Genomic DNA, 14,322 nt, shown 5'->3' on the forward strand with positions numbered 1-14,322 from the left:
GTGCCTAAATTGCCGCTGTTTATGTTGTCACAAAGTTTCATTATAATTGCACAATGGAGTCGGGAGCTGAAGCTACTGGATCTGCTGCGTCAAGTATGGAGAGGATACTGTGGAGACGTGCAGAGGTGACGTTTCAGGAAATGGAGGTCCTGCATCGGAAGGTCAAGGTTGCGGTGCAGACCGACGATTCTACCATTCTGAATCAATGAAGAAGCGTCTGCGCGATCCATTGCTGCAGGAGTAATTGGAGGAGCTAAACTATAGTGAGATCGGAAGCGATTTATATTGTAAATTCTCTCAGCTGGTCACGGACGAGCACGTTGACATCCAGGTGGATGTGGCCAAGCGCACCATGAGAGTAGTTGCGTACTCTACGCTTTTAGATGGTACCAGTGGTGCTGGGATTTCACCTACTCCATACAGGTCTGTTCCCTTATTGCCCCTGTTGCCGATGCCAACATTTAGCGGCGGCTATGCCGAATGGCTGGATTTCTGCGCCCTGTTTAGAACGACTATTGACAGTCATCTGCACTTAACCAAGATGGAGAAGCTCAGGTGGCTTATTTCATGCCTGCGGGATTCAGCCCTGGAGACTGTAAGAGCGCTGGAGATTACTGACGCTAACTATGATGTTGCCCTTGATCTTTTGCGCAACCGTTTCAGTAACCGACGATTAATTTTCTAGGCTCACATCAACGAGATCCTACAGCTAAAGGTGGTTGAGCCGGAATCTAATACGCTTGTGACCCAACATTCTCGTCCGTGGCCGATCAGGAGCTTTTCTTCCTTGTCGAGCGCTACTAACCTAAGCTTTTCCATACCTCGCCTCGGTTTCGGTCTCACCTTGTAGCTTTGACTGGAGTCATTTGAAAGATGTACCGCTGCGTAAGGGTCTTTCCGGATGATAGTTTGATGCAGTGCATCCTCTGGAGCTCGACACCGTGACTTATGGCACAAAGCCAGCGTCTTTTTTATCTGTTAGCTCAATGCACCAGCTGGATGAAGGTGCCGGTTTTCCCGTTGGCTCACGTGTTGTCCTCCAGGACTTTTTGTCGACGACCTCATATCTGGTACCCCAACGAAGACCGAAGCGGTCGAGATAATAGCCCAGACATCGACCCTGTTGAACAAGGGTCAGTTTCAATTAAGAAAATGGTGCTCCAACATCCCAGAGGTTTTGGAAGGAGTACCCGAAGGTGATAGGGAGTCATACTTAAAATTTTAAGTATGGATTAGCTTTTCTTGGATGAGCATATGATCCTTCTGCTGTTTTCGTTAGAAGCTCTTCAGCCCACCGCCAAACCAACCAGTAGATCTATACTATCTTTCGCTCGGTTTTATGACCCGATGGCCTTGTAGGTCCTGTCGTCACCTGGGCAAAGATCTTATTGCAGAAGCTGTGCAGAGAAAATTTGTCATGGGATGAAAGCCCTCCTCAATCCCTTCTATCCGAGTGGTTTCAATTATGTTTCACTTTTGACTAAACTCAGCGAATTAAGTTTACTCGCTTAGACATTCCCTGCCATGAAAGGTTGGAGGTCCTCGGATTCTGCGACACTAGCTTGGATGCGTCTGTAGCTTGCGTATATGTATTGACAGGGTCTGATTGTCGGTTGTTATGGTCAAAGAGTCAAGTGGCACCCATAAAAACTCAGACAATACCGATGTTGGAACTATCTGGAGCTGAGTTACTAGAAAGACTAATGGCTGAAGTTGCTGATCTTGAAACATATAAAGGATATTATTATTGTTGGTGTAACTCCTCGGTTGCCCAATCCTGGATTCAAGACGAACCTACTGATTTAATGTGTTTGTTTCAAATCGCGCCTCTTTCATACAGGACCTCACAAAGGCAATGAAATTACGTCATGTTCCTACTGCGTTTAACCCAGCCGATCTAATGTCTCTTCCCACTGAGCTATTTAACTCCCAGCTTTGGTCCCAGGGCCCTATATTAAGGCCCTATCAAATTTTATGTGAGCGTATTCATCTGCTTCAGTACGAAGGAAATCCATTTGGGGTTAGTCAAATACCTTTCCACAGCTTCGTTTCTGAGCAGGCTCCAACAGTTTGTTTGTACGCAAAGTAAACCCAGACAGATATGGTCGGATAATGCTACCAATTTTGTGGGTGCCAAGAATGATCGAGTTGAAGCGAAGATTCCTCAGCCAGGATCACCAGACTTCTCTGCACGATTTTTTCCTGTCGGAATCTATCGAGTGGCGGTTTATTTCTCCACGCTCGCCCCATTTTGGCGGTCTGTGGGAAGCAGTAGTAAAGACGGTGAAACACTACCTATATCGGGCAGGTAGTCCTGCAATTCGAGGCTTGGAGGAATTAAGGACTTTGTTATGCCGCATAGCCTTAATCATTAATTCTAGAACCCTGCTAACACCGGCTAATTTCTAAATGGCGGCCCGCCCTCAACGTTCATCGAACCGGACCTTACTGCCCTAAGCTTCAACCGTCTGGATGGGTGGCAGAGAGTCTCCTTCTTGCAGCAAGTTTTCTGGACTTGTTGTAAGGAGGAGTATTGCAGCAGGGTTCCAAATGGCACACCCCTGGCCCTGTAGTTTCTGTTGGTGACACAGTCTTGGTGAAGGATGAGAATCTACCTGAATGAAGTGACCTTTGGCAGGATACTGGAGCTGGTTCCTGGGAGCTGGTGACGGAGTGAACGGTGTAGCCATAATTAAGACAGCGGTTGGAACGACTAACCGTGCGGTGTCAAGGTTGTGTCTGCCTGCCCTCAGGGATTCTGTTGAAGGTCCAGCCTTCAACGGAGGGAGGATGTTGGGCCAAGCAGCCAAATGCGAAGCTATTTAAAATAATTTATAAAATCTAAAGCGGAGGAGCAGTGGCGGGTTTATCAGCAGTTCTATTTTTGTTTTTTTTTTCCCCGTTCGCATGCGCTTTACTGGTATTTGTAGCGCATGCGATTTTGGGAGCTTTTTTTGTAGAGCTGCTGCACACTAGTTTATCGTGCATTTGTGTACGATCCCCCGCCTCGCCTCTTGCCAACGAAATGATAAAAAAATTCATTACTTGCAAATACTTGTATTTTTGGCACTGAATTGAGTTTAGGGTTAGATTGAACTCTAAAATAAAACATTGGATAATGTATTGAAATCGTCTATTTATTCGGCCATTATTAAAAAATATTAATAGCGTAACAATATAAGAATGAGGTGCTGTTTGTTAGTCTCGCTAAAACTCGAGATCGGCTGAACGGATTAATCTTATCTTAGTCTTGAAATGTTCGTTTGGGCTTAAAAAGGTTTAAAAGGTGAGAAAAAATCGAAAATTTGCGGTTAAAACAGTCCCGATGTTTCTCCCAAATGTATTATATCATTTTAAATAGTAAAACGTTGCTTTGTTGTCAAAATTTCTAAAATCATTTTAGACAGTAAGCCACTGCTTTACTGTCAAGCAAGTGCGAAATTTTCTCATTTTGATTACCCAGGCCAACATCAAGAAATCTCAGCACATAATTTCACCTGCTCCACAACCTTTATGCTCCACTGAGCCAAAGTCCTGAACAAACATAGGCTTCATCACCCACAGTTTCCACGGTACACCCAAGAGAAGAAATGGATAAAATTTTACCATATATTGAATTATGTAGGCCATGTAATTGCGTGACCATCATTGATTTTAGTACATATCATTTTTGAAATATATGTGTTCCAACTAAAATAAAAAAATTACATCTACCAGATTATTTGTTCGACTGTCGTCGCATGCAGACGTGTTTTTTATTGTGCTCCGGGAAAAAAATATTCAATAAAATCATAAAAGTGCAGTGACTGGTCTAAGAAATCTACATTAACGCGAAAATACGCTTTTTGCGATGAAATCGCTAATGTTTATATTGATTAATTAATTAACTAATTAATATAAAACACAACTCTTAAAACTCAAACTAAATCAACCTCGACTGCAACGAGCTTTAACGACGTTCGCACACAACGTCAACGTGAGCAAGACGAGAGACGGCTCTCAGTACAAAGAAACAATGCGTACTTCTCTTTTAAAGCAACCGAAAACCATGCAAGCTCTGATCAAGCGCGGTCAATTACCCCCAAATTGACCGAATTCCTAAACGTAGAGAGCGAGAGAGCGCGTTCCTGCTCCCCCTCGATACCATCGATGTCTCTGCAGCCAAAGAGTGCAGTAACTAGCACCTCAATTTCTTTGACAACGTCAACAGTAACAACAAAAACAACCGCAACTGTATCGACAGCGCGTTTAACGACGTCATCAGCTAGCAGCGCAAATAGTAATTCGTCCGCGCTGCCCGAAAACCAAAACAAAAACAATGACTATATTAAGCAGCTGTGCAGACTGGCTGGATCGCTACATCCAAATCAAAAGGAAGCTGAGCCCCCTGAATTCCAAACGCAAAATAAACCGTGGCAATGCTAGCCTAGCGGCAAAAGAAACGCCCACTAACTCAAACTGATTCAACAAAACAAAACAAAATTATTGAGCTTATTGGTAAGGATAACTTCCACATAATACCCCTTGTAAAGGGCAACATTCGAGAAACAAAAGTTCAAATGAAGTCTGAAGATAACTACAGAGTATTATCAAAATATCTTACCGAGAATAAAAAGAACTTCTACACGTATCAGCTAAAAAGCAGCAAGGGCCTGCAAGTCGTACTTAAGGGCATACAGCCCGAAATAACGCCTGCAGAGATAAAAAAGGCGCTACAGGAGAAGGGTTTTAGCGCCAAGACAGTCTTTAATATCCTTAACAGGGATAGAAAGCCGCAGCCACTCTTTAAGGTTGAGCTCGAACCAGAAACCAAGCTCCTGAAGAAATACGAAGTGCACCCAATATACAATCTTCAGTACCTGCTGCACCGCAGAATTACAGTTGAGGAACCGCACAAACGCAATGGCCCGGTACAATGTGCGAACTGCCAGGAATATGGCCATACAAGGTCATACTGTAAACTGCGCCCGGTGTGTGTAGTTTGCGGAGAGCTTCATGACTCCGCACACTGCCCAGCGAGCAAAGATGACAGCAACTCGAAAAAGTGCGGCAACTGCGGTGGCAATCACACTGCTAATTATAGAGGATGCCCAGTCTATAAGGAGCTGAAAAGTCGCATCCACCAGAAAAGAATAGCTGCCCGCACCCAAAATGGACAGTTCACGGCGTCCAGATCAAACCCTGAAGTCTTCTTCTCGACTGCAGCCAGATCCTCACTAGGACCCATTAACTCTGACAAAAATGTGACATACGCAAGCGCCTAAAATCAGGACTGGCGACACCTGCCTCAAGAAGCTCATCTCTGCAATCAGCATACCAAGAACCGAACACGGCTCAGCAACATCAACCAACAGAGCAGCCAAAAAGCAACTTTGAAGCTATGATATGCAGCCTACAACAAAGCCTGACGGAATTTATGTCATTTATGAGCACAACTATGCAAGATTTAATGCGAAACCAAAATCTATTGATTCAAATGCTGGTTTCACAACAATCCAAATAATGGCTTCCCTACGGATATCTACGTGGAACGCTAACGGCGTTTCGCAACATAAACTTGAGTTAGCGCAATTCCTACTCGACAATCATATCGATGTAATGCTGCTTTCGGAAACACACCTTACAAACAAATACAATTTTCAACTACGAGGATATTCATTCTACGGAACAAATCATCCAGATGGTAAAGCACATGGTGGGACTGGAATTCTAATCAGAAGCCGCATAAAGCACCATTATCAAAACAAATTTGCTAGAAACTACCTACAGGCCACATCTATAAATATACAACTAAATACTGGCAACCAACTTACACTAGCCGCCGTATACTGCCCCCCTCGCTTCAATATAGCTCGTCCTCGAAAAGCGGCGTTTACGTCGCGAGTGGCAATTCCACAGATCGCCATCTGCTAAGCAAAGCTTTAGACATGCCTCACGTCAACTTACCAAAGCCCTACAGCAAGAAGAAGCTTATGTCCACCGCCGCTATATAGAGCAATTGTCAACTTCTAGTACAAAACACTCACTATGGAAAGCTCACCCAACTCTAAGCTCACCGAAAGAAACCGTGATGCCTATTAGAAATCCCACAGGCGGCTGGGCGCGTAGCGATGCAGACAGAGCCAGCACGTTTGCCAATCACCTTAAAAATATCTTCCAACCAAATCCGGCCACTAGTGCCTTTACTTTGCAGACTTTACCATATGAGCCTCAGCTTCAATATGAACCAATCGATTTTCGCCCAAACGAAATCGCCAATATCATCAAAAACCAACTAAATCCGAAAAAATCACCAGGCTGCGACCTCATAACTCCCAAAATGATCATTGAGCTTCCATATTGCGCCGTCTGCACTATCACCCAACTCTTCAATGCCATCGCAAAACTTGGCCACTTTCCAGCGAGATGGAAAAAGTCAATTATAATAATGATAGCAAAGCCGGGAAAAGACCACACAATTCCCATGTCGTATAGACCTATAAGCCTACTTTCATGCTTATCTAAACTCTTTGAGAAATGCATTCTGACTCGAATAAACACATACCTAAGGATCCAGGAAGGAATCCCGTCACATCAGTTTGGGTTTCGTGAAAAGCACGGAACAATTGAGCAGGTCAACCGGATAACAGCAGAAATTCGGAATGCATTCGAAAAACGCGAGTACTGTACCGCAATATTTGTAGATGTCTCTCAAGCATTTGATAGCGTCTGGCTAGATGGTCTAATGTACAAGATCAAGACAATGCTCCCTTGTAATACCCACAAGCTTTTAGAGTCTTACCTTTACGACAGAAAATTTGCTGTGAGGTGCAACACTGATATATCTGACGAATTCACTGTTGGAGCTGGGGTTTCTCAAGGAAGTGTACTAGGACCAACATTATATGTTCTCTACACAGCAGACATCCCGACAAGCACACGACTAACAACATCTACGTTTGCTGATGATACAGCTATTCTTAGCCGCTCAAAATGCCCGATGCAAGCAACTGCGCAGCTAGCTCTTCATCTGGTGGATGTTGAAAAATGGCTATCAGACTGGCGAATTAAAGTAAACGAACAAAAATGCAAGCACGTTACGTTCACCTTGAATAGGCAACACTGCCCGCCCATTACGCTAAACAACATCCTACTCCCGCAAGCAAACGAAGTAACATATCTAGGAGTACACCTCGATAGAAGACTCACATGGCGTCGACACATAGAAGCTAAAAGAACCCACCTTAAGCTAAAAGGCAGCAGCCTTCATTGGCTTATCAACGCTCGGTCGCCCCTTTGCCTTGAACATAAAGTCCTGCTGTATAACTCGGTACTTAAACCCATATGGACGTACGGCTCCCAGTTATGGGGGAATGCCAGCAATAGCAATATTGACATAGTCCAGCGAGCTCAGTCGAAGATCTTGAGAACAATCACCGGGGCACCGTGGTACGTTCGCAACGAAAACATACATCGCGACTTAAACATTCTTCCAGTCAAAGATGTGATCGCAGAACAGAAGGAAAAGTACCTTAGCAAGCTATTGTCGCACCCTAACCACCTGGCGAGAGGTCTAACAAGGTTGAGCAACCAATCACGACTTCGTCGCAATGACCTACCCACCCAGCGACCGTCTTGAGGAACGTGCAACCAGAATGCAGTCTTAGTCTACTGTTAGTTAAATGTTAATGTTAAGATTTGAAAACTTATTGTTAGTCTCAAAATTAAGAGAAGATCCAATAAATAAAAGCAAAGTTTAATAAAAAAAAAAAACACATCTACCAGTTACCATATCTTTGGAATACTCACCCAAAGTTGAAACCTCGGATTTTCTACATTTATTTTTGTGCTTTTATGATTTTCCCTCAAAAATTTCCCAATGGGAGATCATTGTTTTCTTATTGAAATTATTAGTAGAATATACCATGTTTTAAATTTGGATTTAAGGGAAAACTCTAAATAATTTTATTGAATTTTTTATAGTTAGTTAAACAAGATTTTCTTCAAATAAATAGAAGTTTTTAATCTCATATCTGCAAAATCTGTAAAGTTTTATTGAACCTGCTGACACTGCAAGAGAATCTTTCGAACATAGAAACAGTTCTAGATAGCTATGACTTTTTGAAAATATCAGATTTTGAAAAACTCCTATTTAATTGAAAAAAATCTTCTTTAACTAACTATAATAACTATAAAATATATCATATATACTTTATGGGATCGGGGATGACTACCTCAGTGCGTTGCACACTTTTGACAAAAATTTTGAAAGGGTATAAAAATTCGATCATGTAAAAAGTTTACAACTAAAAAACCCACAAATTTATAAAGATAATCAGGGGTGCAACAGAAATCGTTGAACCTCGAGATTTCCCAAATGTCATTTAGCCCTGACAGCATTTTTTGCCTACAAGTTTTCAGCTACATGATTAAACTGTGATTCAGATTTGATTCAGTTGGCATACAATTACGTTAATTAAAGTTTGGGTGAAAGAGACCATACAGTTGGAATCTCGACTTTGGCTGTCCTGCCCTATCTTGTTTTTTTAATTAATTAAAAACATGGGAGAAAAGTGTGTTTTTTTTAATTTTTTGGGCTGCATGGTCTCTACGTTTTTTAAGCTCATCTGATACCGTACTGGCAGATTGGGCCACTTCGCAGAAAATTTATTTGTTAGATAAAATACATAATTTGTCGAGGATTAATAAGGGACAATAAAAAACTTAATTTTGTTGTATTTTAGTAATTGCTGTGCTAAATATATGAAATTTATTTTTATTATTTACTTTTTTGTATTACAATTTGTTCCCCTTTAAAAATGTTCTTATAATTTTGTTCAGTGAACGTGCATTGTTATAATTTTGTACAATGAAAACTCACGCAGCAATTTTTGATTAGTTCTACTGATCGGGGGTGATCATGAGCTAGAATTTTTATTTTTTTTAAGTTTTTATACTATTTACCGTTAGAATATTACGGTACATCGTTATGGGGATTTTAATATGACTTGGGTTGCACCCTTGAAAACTATCTACTTATTTAGCTACCAGGTATATTTTCTTAAAGTTTATGAACTATTGAAAATTTGCAATATTTTAAATGCTACTAAATATTTTTCTATTTAATTTATGTATAATTATACAACAAATAATTACATTTATTTATAAATTAAATTCGGTCTATAATTTTTTCTTCTTGAAAAAATTTGATTCTCACACAAAAGGTGCATTAAAGTAGATCTTCCGTTTGCAAGGTAAGGGCTTTATGCTCATGTCGGGTCCTTTAATAAACTTTTCGAAGTTTTCCATTTTTTTTAGCACTTGAGTTGTTACGGATAAATGAGTTGACGGTGCTTGAGACTTTGAAACTGTACCCATTAGGGGGTGTTCCTCATGTTGAAACTCCTCGTCCAAGTTATATTCGTCGGCGGGATTTTTGGAGCAGAGTTTTCTTCCACTCTTTGGTACGCATTTATCCATGGAATTCTTATTCGCTTTTGGTGTACATTTGTACTCGTCGTCTAGATTATACCAATCAAATTCCTCTTGAATAGGCAAAGCTCTTAAGGGGTCTGGTAGCTTATATTTTGTTGACTTCATTATAGGGATATCAAGGGTTTCTGAAGTAGTGGGTGTGCTTGGACATCTTGGCGTTATTATGCGCTTATTAATTTCGGAAGTGGTTCTGGGAACAATTTCTTGCTTGTAATGCGTATTGGGTTGGGATGTTTTTAAAGATTGGGAAGGCGAATTGAGGCATAGTGGGTCAAGGGTGGTCATCAAATAATTGGATGATATCTGTTTTGGTACAATAATAGCCGCCACATTGGGTAATTTTGGTATGTCGGCGAAAATCTCTTCAATTTCGTCAGTCTTTTGTAATTGAATATCGTCCAAATACCTACATTGTGGGTCTGTTTTCGTGAGATCTGTTGGGCTTTTCGGAGAAGGCGTTGTCGACTTTGGTTCTCGATGAACGTCTGCCATAGTTTGTACACGAACACTGGCCACACCCAGTTCGCAAATAGAGCAATAGTCAGGCTCGGAACTTTCCGCAAAGTCGCGATCATTTTTTAGCTGATCGACCGGGTGAAATAATTTCTTAAACTTAAGAAGGTTGGCTGGTTTGGGAGGAAGATCGGGTGGTATTTTCTGCGTAGATTTTAGTACCATATGACCGGCAGCTGCAGCAGACATATCCACGTAATGGTTGGAGGCGCTTTCTGAGCCAATGGGCTCATAATCATTGCTGTACACACTTTCGTAGTTAGAGGTATCAGCGACAGTGGGCAAAACATTGTAGAGAGAAATCAATGGCTGCGATAGCTCGTTATTACCATTAGCCTCTTCATTGTTACGCAGCAAGTGTACCATGCTGTTTTTGGTAGAAAAGTGAACTCGTCTACGCCCAGGGATAACGTTAGATCTGCATGGTCGGATAGATGTGGATCCAAAGCTATTATTCGTTTTGCACTTTGATGGCTCTTTAAATGTATCTTCCATAGATTGCTGCAAGAGGATTTGATTGACGCATTCCAAAACTGGATTCACAGCGCCTAGACTATAAGGTTTAGACGATATAGTTGATCCCTCCTGATCAGACGCAGTAGCATACCAGTCGTCACCAGTAGTCTCGTAAATCTCTTTCGGAGACGCTTCCGAGAAATCTGAACAGCGTTTTTTAACTGTCCCCAATTTACCTTGAATAACCTTTAGCTCCTGTGTAGAGTAAAGTGCACCATGATCTTCAAAGCCATTCTTAATTTTTGGAGTCACTAAAAAGTTGAGGGGCCCTTGCTGAGAGACTGGTTCCAAGTTAGTTTGCTCCAAATAAACTGGCTCCAGGGCCGAAATTTCACCGCGCGTTTCGTTCATAGTCCCGTTAGGGTGTAACTGTTCGTTACTTGTCTGAGAGTCTTCGTGACTAATGCTGCTGGTGTTTTCTTCCGAATGCTGCTCTAAAGTAGGGTCATTCATGTGTATCGACCGGGAACGTATATAGTCTCGGAAAGTGCTCGTCGTGCGTTTGGTAGTATAGCGCTCGCTATGTCGTGCTCCATAGAATGAAGATTCAATGGTGTCATCACTAGATGAGCTGGGATTGCCTGCGAGCAAATGAAATAAAAAATATTTTTAATTGTTATGTGATAATTAATTAAGTAAAAATGGTTTATGTAGACATTTTCACAATATTCGATAATTTAAATACCCCAGCAGAGCTAAACTATAGTTTTTTCTACATACCAAGCATACCAAAGCGGATGGTAGTCCGCTAGGTGGCGACACGCATGCCCTAGCTTTTAGCTAGCGCGTGAAGTCACCATCACTGTGGACGGCAGTCACCATCACTGTGGACGGCAGTTCACGAGATGACGACCTGCATGCCTTGGCGTGCGCGCAGGAGACTCTATATATAGCCAAAGAATTACAAATTTTCTGCAGGCAACCGATCTAAATGAACTATATATAGCAATCGAAAGGTATTGTTTTAATTAGATAACTTTTTCCAATCATTTTCTAAATGTTATTTGGTTTGGGAGAAATTAGGGTGAAAGTAAAAAAATTTTGAATCACTTAAGTGTGGCTGGTTGGCCCATTTTAGTCCTCAGATTGAATATTCTTATATATTCGCAATCTAATGCTGAAACTTACTAAAATTCTGTCATTTTTGCCACATATCAATATTGTCTCATTCATTCTGAATAAAACGAGACAAATTTCATCAAAAAATAATGAAAATTGGTGAAGTTATAACGCTTTTCCCAAAAAAAGTCAATTCAACCTTGCGTACGCTCCGGAGTACCTGTGTGTATAAGACAGGAATATGCACTTCTTCTTATAGTGCTCCCATGGTTTTATTGACTTTTTTTGGGAAAAGCGTTATAACTTCAACAATTTTTATTATTTTTTAATGAAATTTGTCTCGTTTTATTCAGTATTATTGAGACAATATTAATATGTGGCATAAATGACAGAATTTTTGTCAGAAGAAAGCAATATACTCTTATTTTTATACACATTGTTCCTCCGAAGCGCTCGCTAGGTTGAGTTGACTTTTCTTGGGAAAAGCGTTATAACTTCACCAATTTTCATAATTTTTTGATGAAATTTGTCTCGTTTTATTCATAATGAATGAGACAACATTGATATGTATCAAAAATGGCCAAATTTTTGTAAGTTGTACCGAAAAACTGGCATCAAAATCCGAAAAACACGAATAAAAGTCGAAAACTTCAGTTTCAGGTGTAAAAATTTTGTCCTTTTTGTTCACCAAAATCGAAGATATATTTTTTTTTCAAAAGCTACAACATTTAACTATTGAAAAACACCGAAAATTTTGAAATCGGTTGAAAAAAACGCGTTCAGGAATTTTTAAGCGCAAAAAAGTCCCGAAAAACGGTTTTTTTTAAATAAATAAAAATTGGAGGGTTCCAAAAATAAAAAAAAAAATATTTTTGAGTTCTCTTCGACCAGATTAACAACCTACACTATCTCGTTTCACAAGTGTTTTTTTACTGTCGCACCGTGTAATGTATAATAATGGATAAGCATAAGCCAATATCCAACTTACTAACCCGGCACTAGTCGACGGCACCGGAAGCAGAATCAGCATTATCAGCGGGAAGAATGACCGACTGACCGAAGCAAGCAAAAACCAGCCAGCGAAGCCGAAATCCGTGTGGAAAGCAGAACATGAACAAACAATCTGAGTCAGCTGATTCAGAGGTGGGTGACCCTGGCATTAACCTTAGTTTTAGCACGTCCATAACATTGACCTTGAATTGATGTATAATTTAGCGTCTTATATAAGAGTTGTTCTTCTGAAATAAAGACAGTTGCGAGATCAGAGTCAATAGTATCGTTACTCAGTGTTGAAACTACGGCACTTAAAATTGACATACTTCATGTGATCCTGTGTAAAACGATTCACAAAGTAGGACTCTCTAAAACCTATCTACTTCGCGTGGCTCCAGTGTAAACGGACCACAAGTAGAATCCGCGGCATACCAGTCTACTTCAAGTGTTGCTCCCGTGAAACGGACCACAAGTAGACCCCGCATTACCTAACCACTTCGAGTGTTGCTCCCGTGAAACGGACCACGAGGAGATCCCGCGGCATACCAGTCTATTTCGAGTGTTGCTCCCGTGAAACGGACCACCAGTAGACCCCGCGTTACCTAACCTACTTCGAGTGTTGCTCCCGTGAAACGGACCGCCAGTAGGACCGGCTGATAAGGAATCAGCCGAACCACCATACCACCGGTACTTGAGGAAAACCATCCCAGGACTTCAAGCATATCAACTCCAGCATGATCACAGCAAGCGTCTGGCCAATCCGAGCAGTCCCTTGCAGAATCCAGGTAAATTTAGTCAAGAATATTTACGGTCTTTGACTACGACTCCGGGACTTACCGTTACTCCCGTGAGTTCAAGTTTGTCGTAGTTGCCGCATAACGCTCTACGGACGAACAGAGTAAATACTTTCAATTTTTACTTTATTTGTCTATCGGACGACTATATTCTATAGCTGATTGATCGGAAATGCCATAACATTGGTTGTTTTTTAAGTTGGAGGGTTGGGACATGTTATTTTTGGTCCACAAATCTTATGGGCAAAATTCATAAGGATCAGCCGACTATATCCTATAGCTGTCATATATTTATGATGTGGCATGTTTTTAGAGTTAGAAAGATGGGACTTAGAACAGATGACATTTTGGGCAATCTTATCCGATTTGCAAAATTTTTTTAGGATAATTGGCTTAACTTTGTTGTTTTTGAAGCTAGAATGATGGGGCTATCTACGGTTTCCGTTTTGGGCAATCTAATCCTATGTTTCTTGAATGTCAAAATCTATGAAGTTAAAAAAAAAAGAGTTTTGGTGCTTATCCTAACAATTAAAGTATTGCTAAATGTATGAATCGCCTGTCCAGAGGTTACTTTAATATTCTATATATTATGTGTTCTTTTTTAAATAACACAGGCCAACAGCAAAAAAACCTCCACGCATAATTTCACCTGCTCCATAACTGTTGAGCTATCAGCGTTTTGATAGCTACCGAATTAATAAAGACTTCACAATTCAATTTCAATAATTTTATTGGGTCAATTTAACCCCAAAACAACGGCAGCGGCCGATCCCAACAAAACCGAATATACAAGTGCGTAAACCTAAGAGCTTGCGCAGAAGCTCCATCAAAGCTCCCAAAGTGCATGCGCTACAAAAGACAACAAAGCGCATGCGAATCTGGGAGAAACAAAGAATATGGAACAGCTGATAACGGGCCATAAGTGGACCGCTGCGGCTAGTTACACCGAGAGAATTAAATAGAAATAATTATG

At 40.9% G+C, this 14,322-nt stretch overlaps 1 protein-coding gene across 6 annotated transcripts in view; it reads right to left on the reverse strand.

Moving 5' to 3' along the window:
* Positions 1-7,773: 7,773 nt before the first annotated feature.
* LOC116655386 overlaps positions 7,774-14,322 on the reverse strand; it is a 70,269-nt gene continuing 63,720 nt past the window's right edge. For all 6 annotated transcript variants that reach the window (XM_044716079.1, XM_032453244.2, XM_032453243.2 and 3 more), the window contains one exon: positions 7,774-11,084. In XM_044716079.1, the coding sequence (XP_044572014.1) occupies positions 9,193-11,084 (1,892 nt within the window). In that variant the 3' untranslated portion in view covers positions 7,774-9,192. The remainder of the gene's footprint in view (positions 11,085-14,322) is intronic.

The sequence above is a fragment of the Drosophila ananassae genome, chromosome 3R, assembly GCF_017639315.1.
Source record: "Drosophila ananassae strain 14024-0371.13 chromosome 3R, ASM1763931v2, whole genome shotgun sequence".
Lineage (NCBI taxonomy): Eukaryota > Metazoa > Arthropoda > Insecta > Diptera > Drosophilidae > Drosophila > Drosophila ananassae.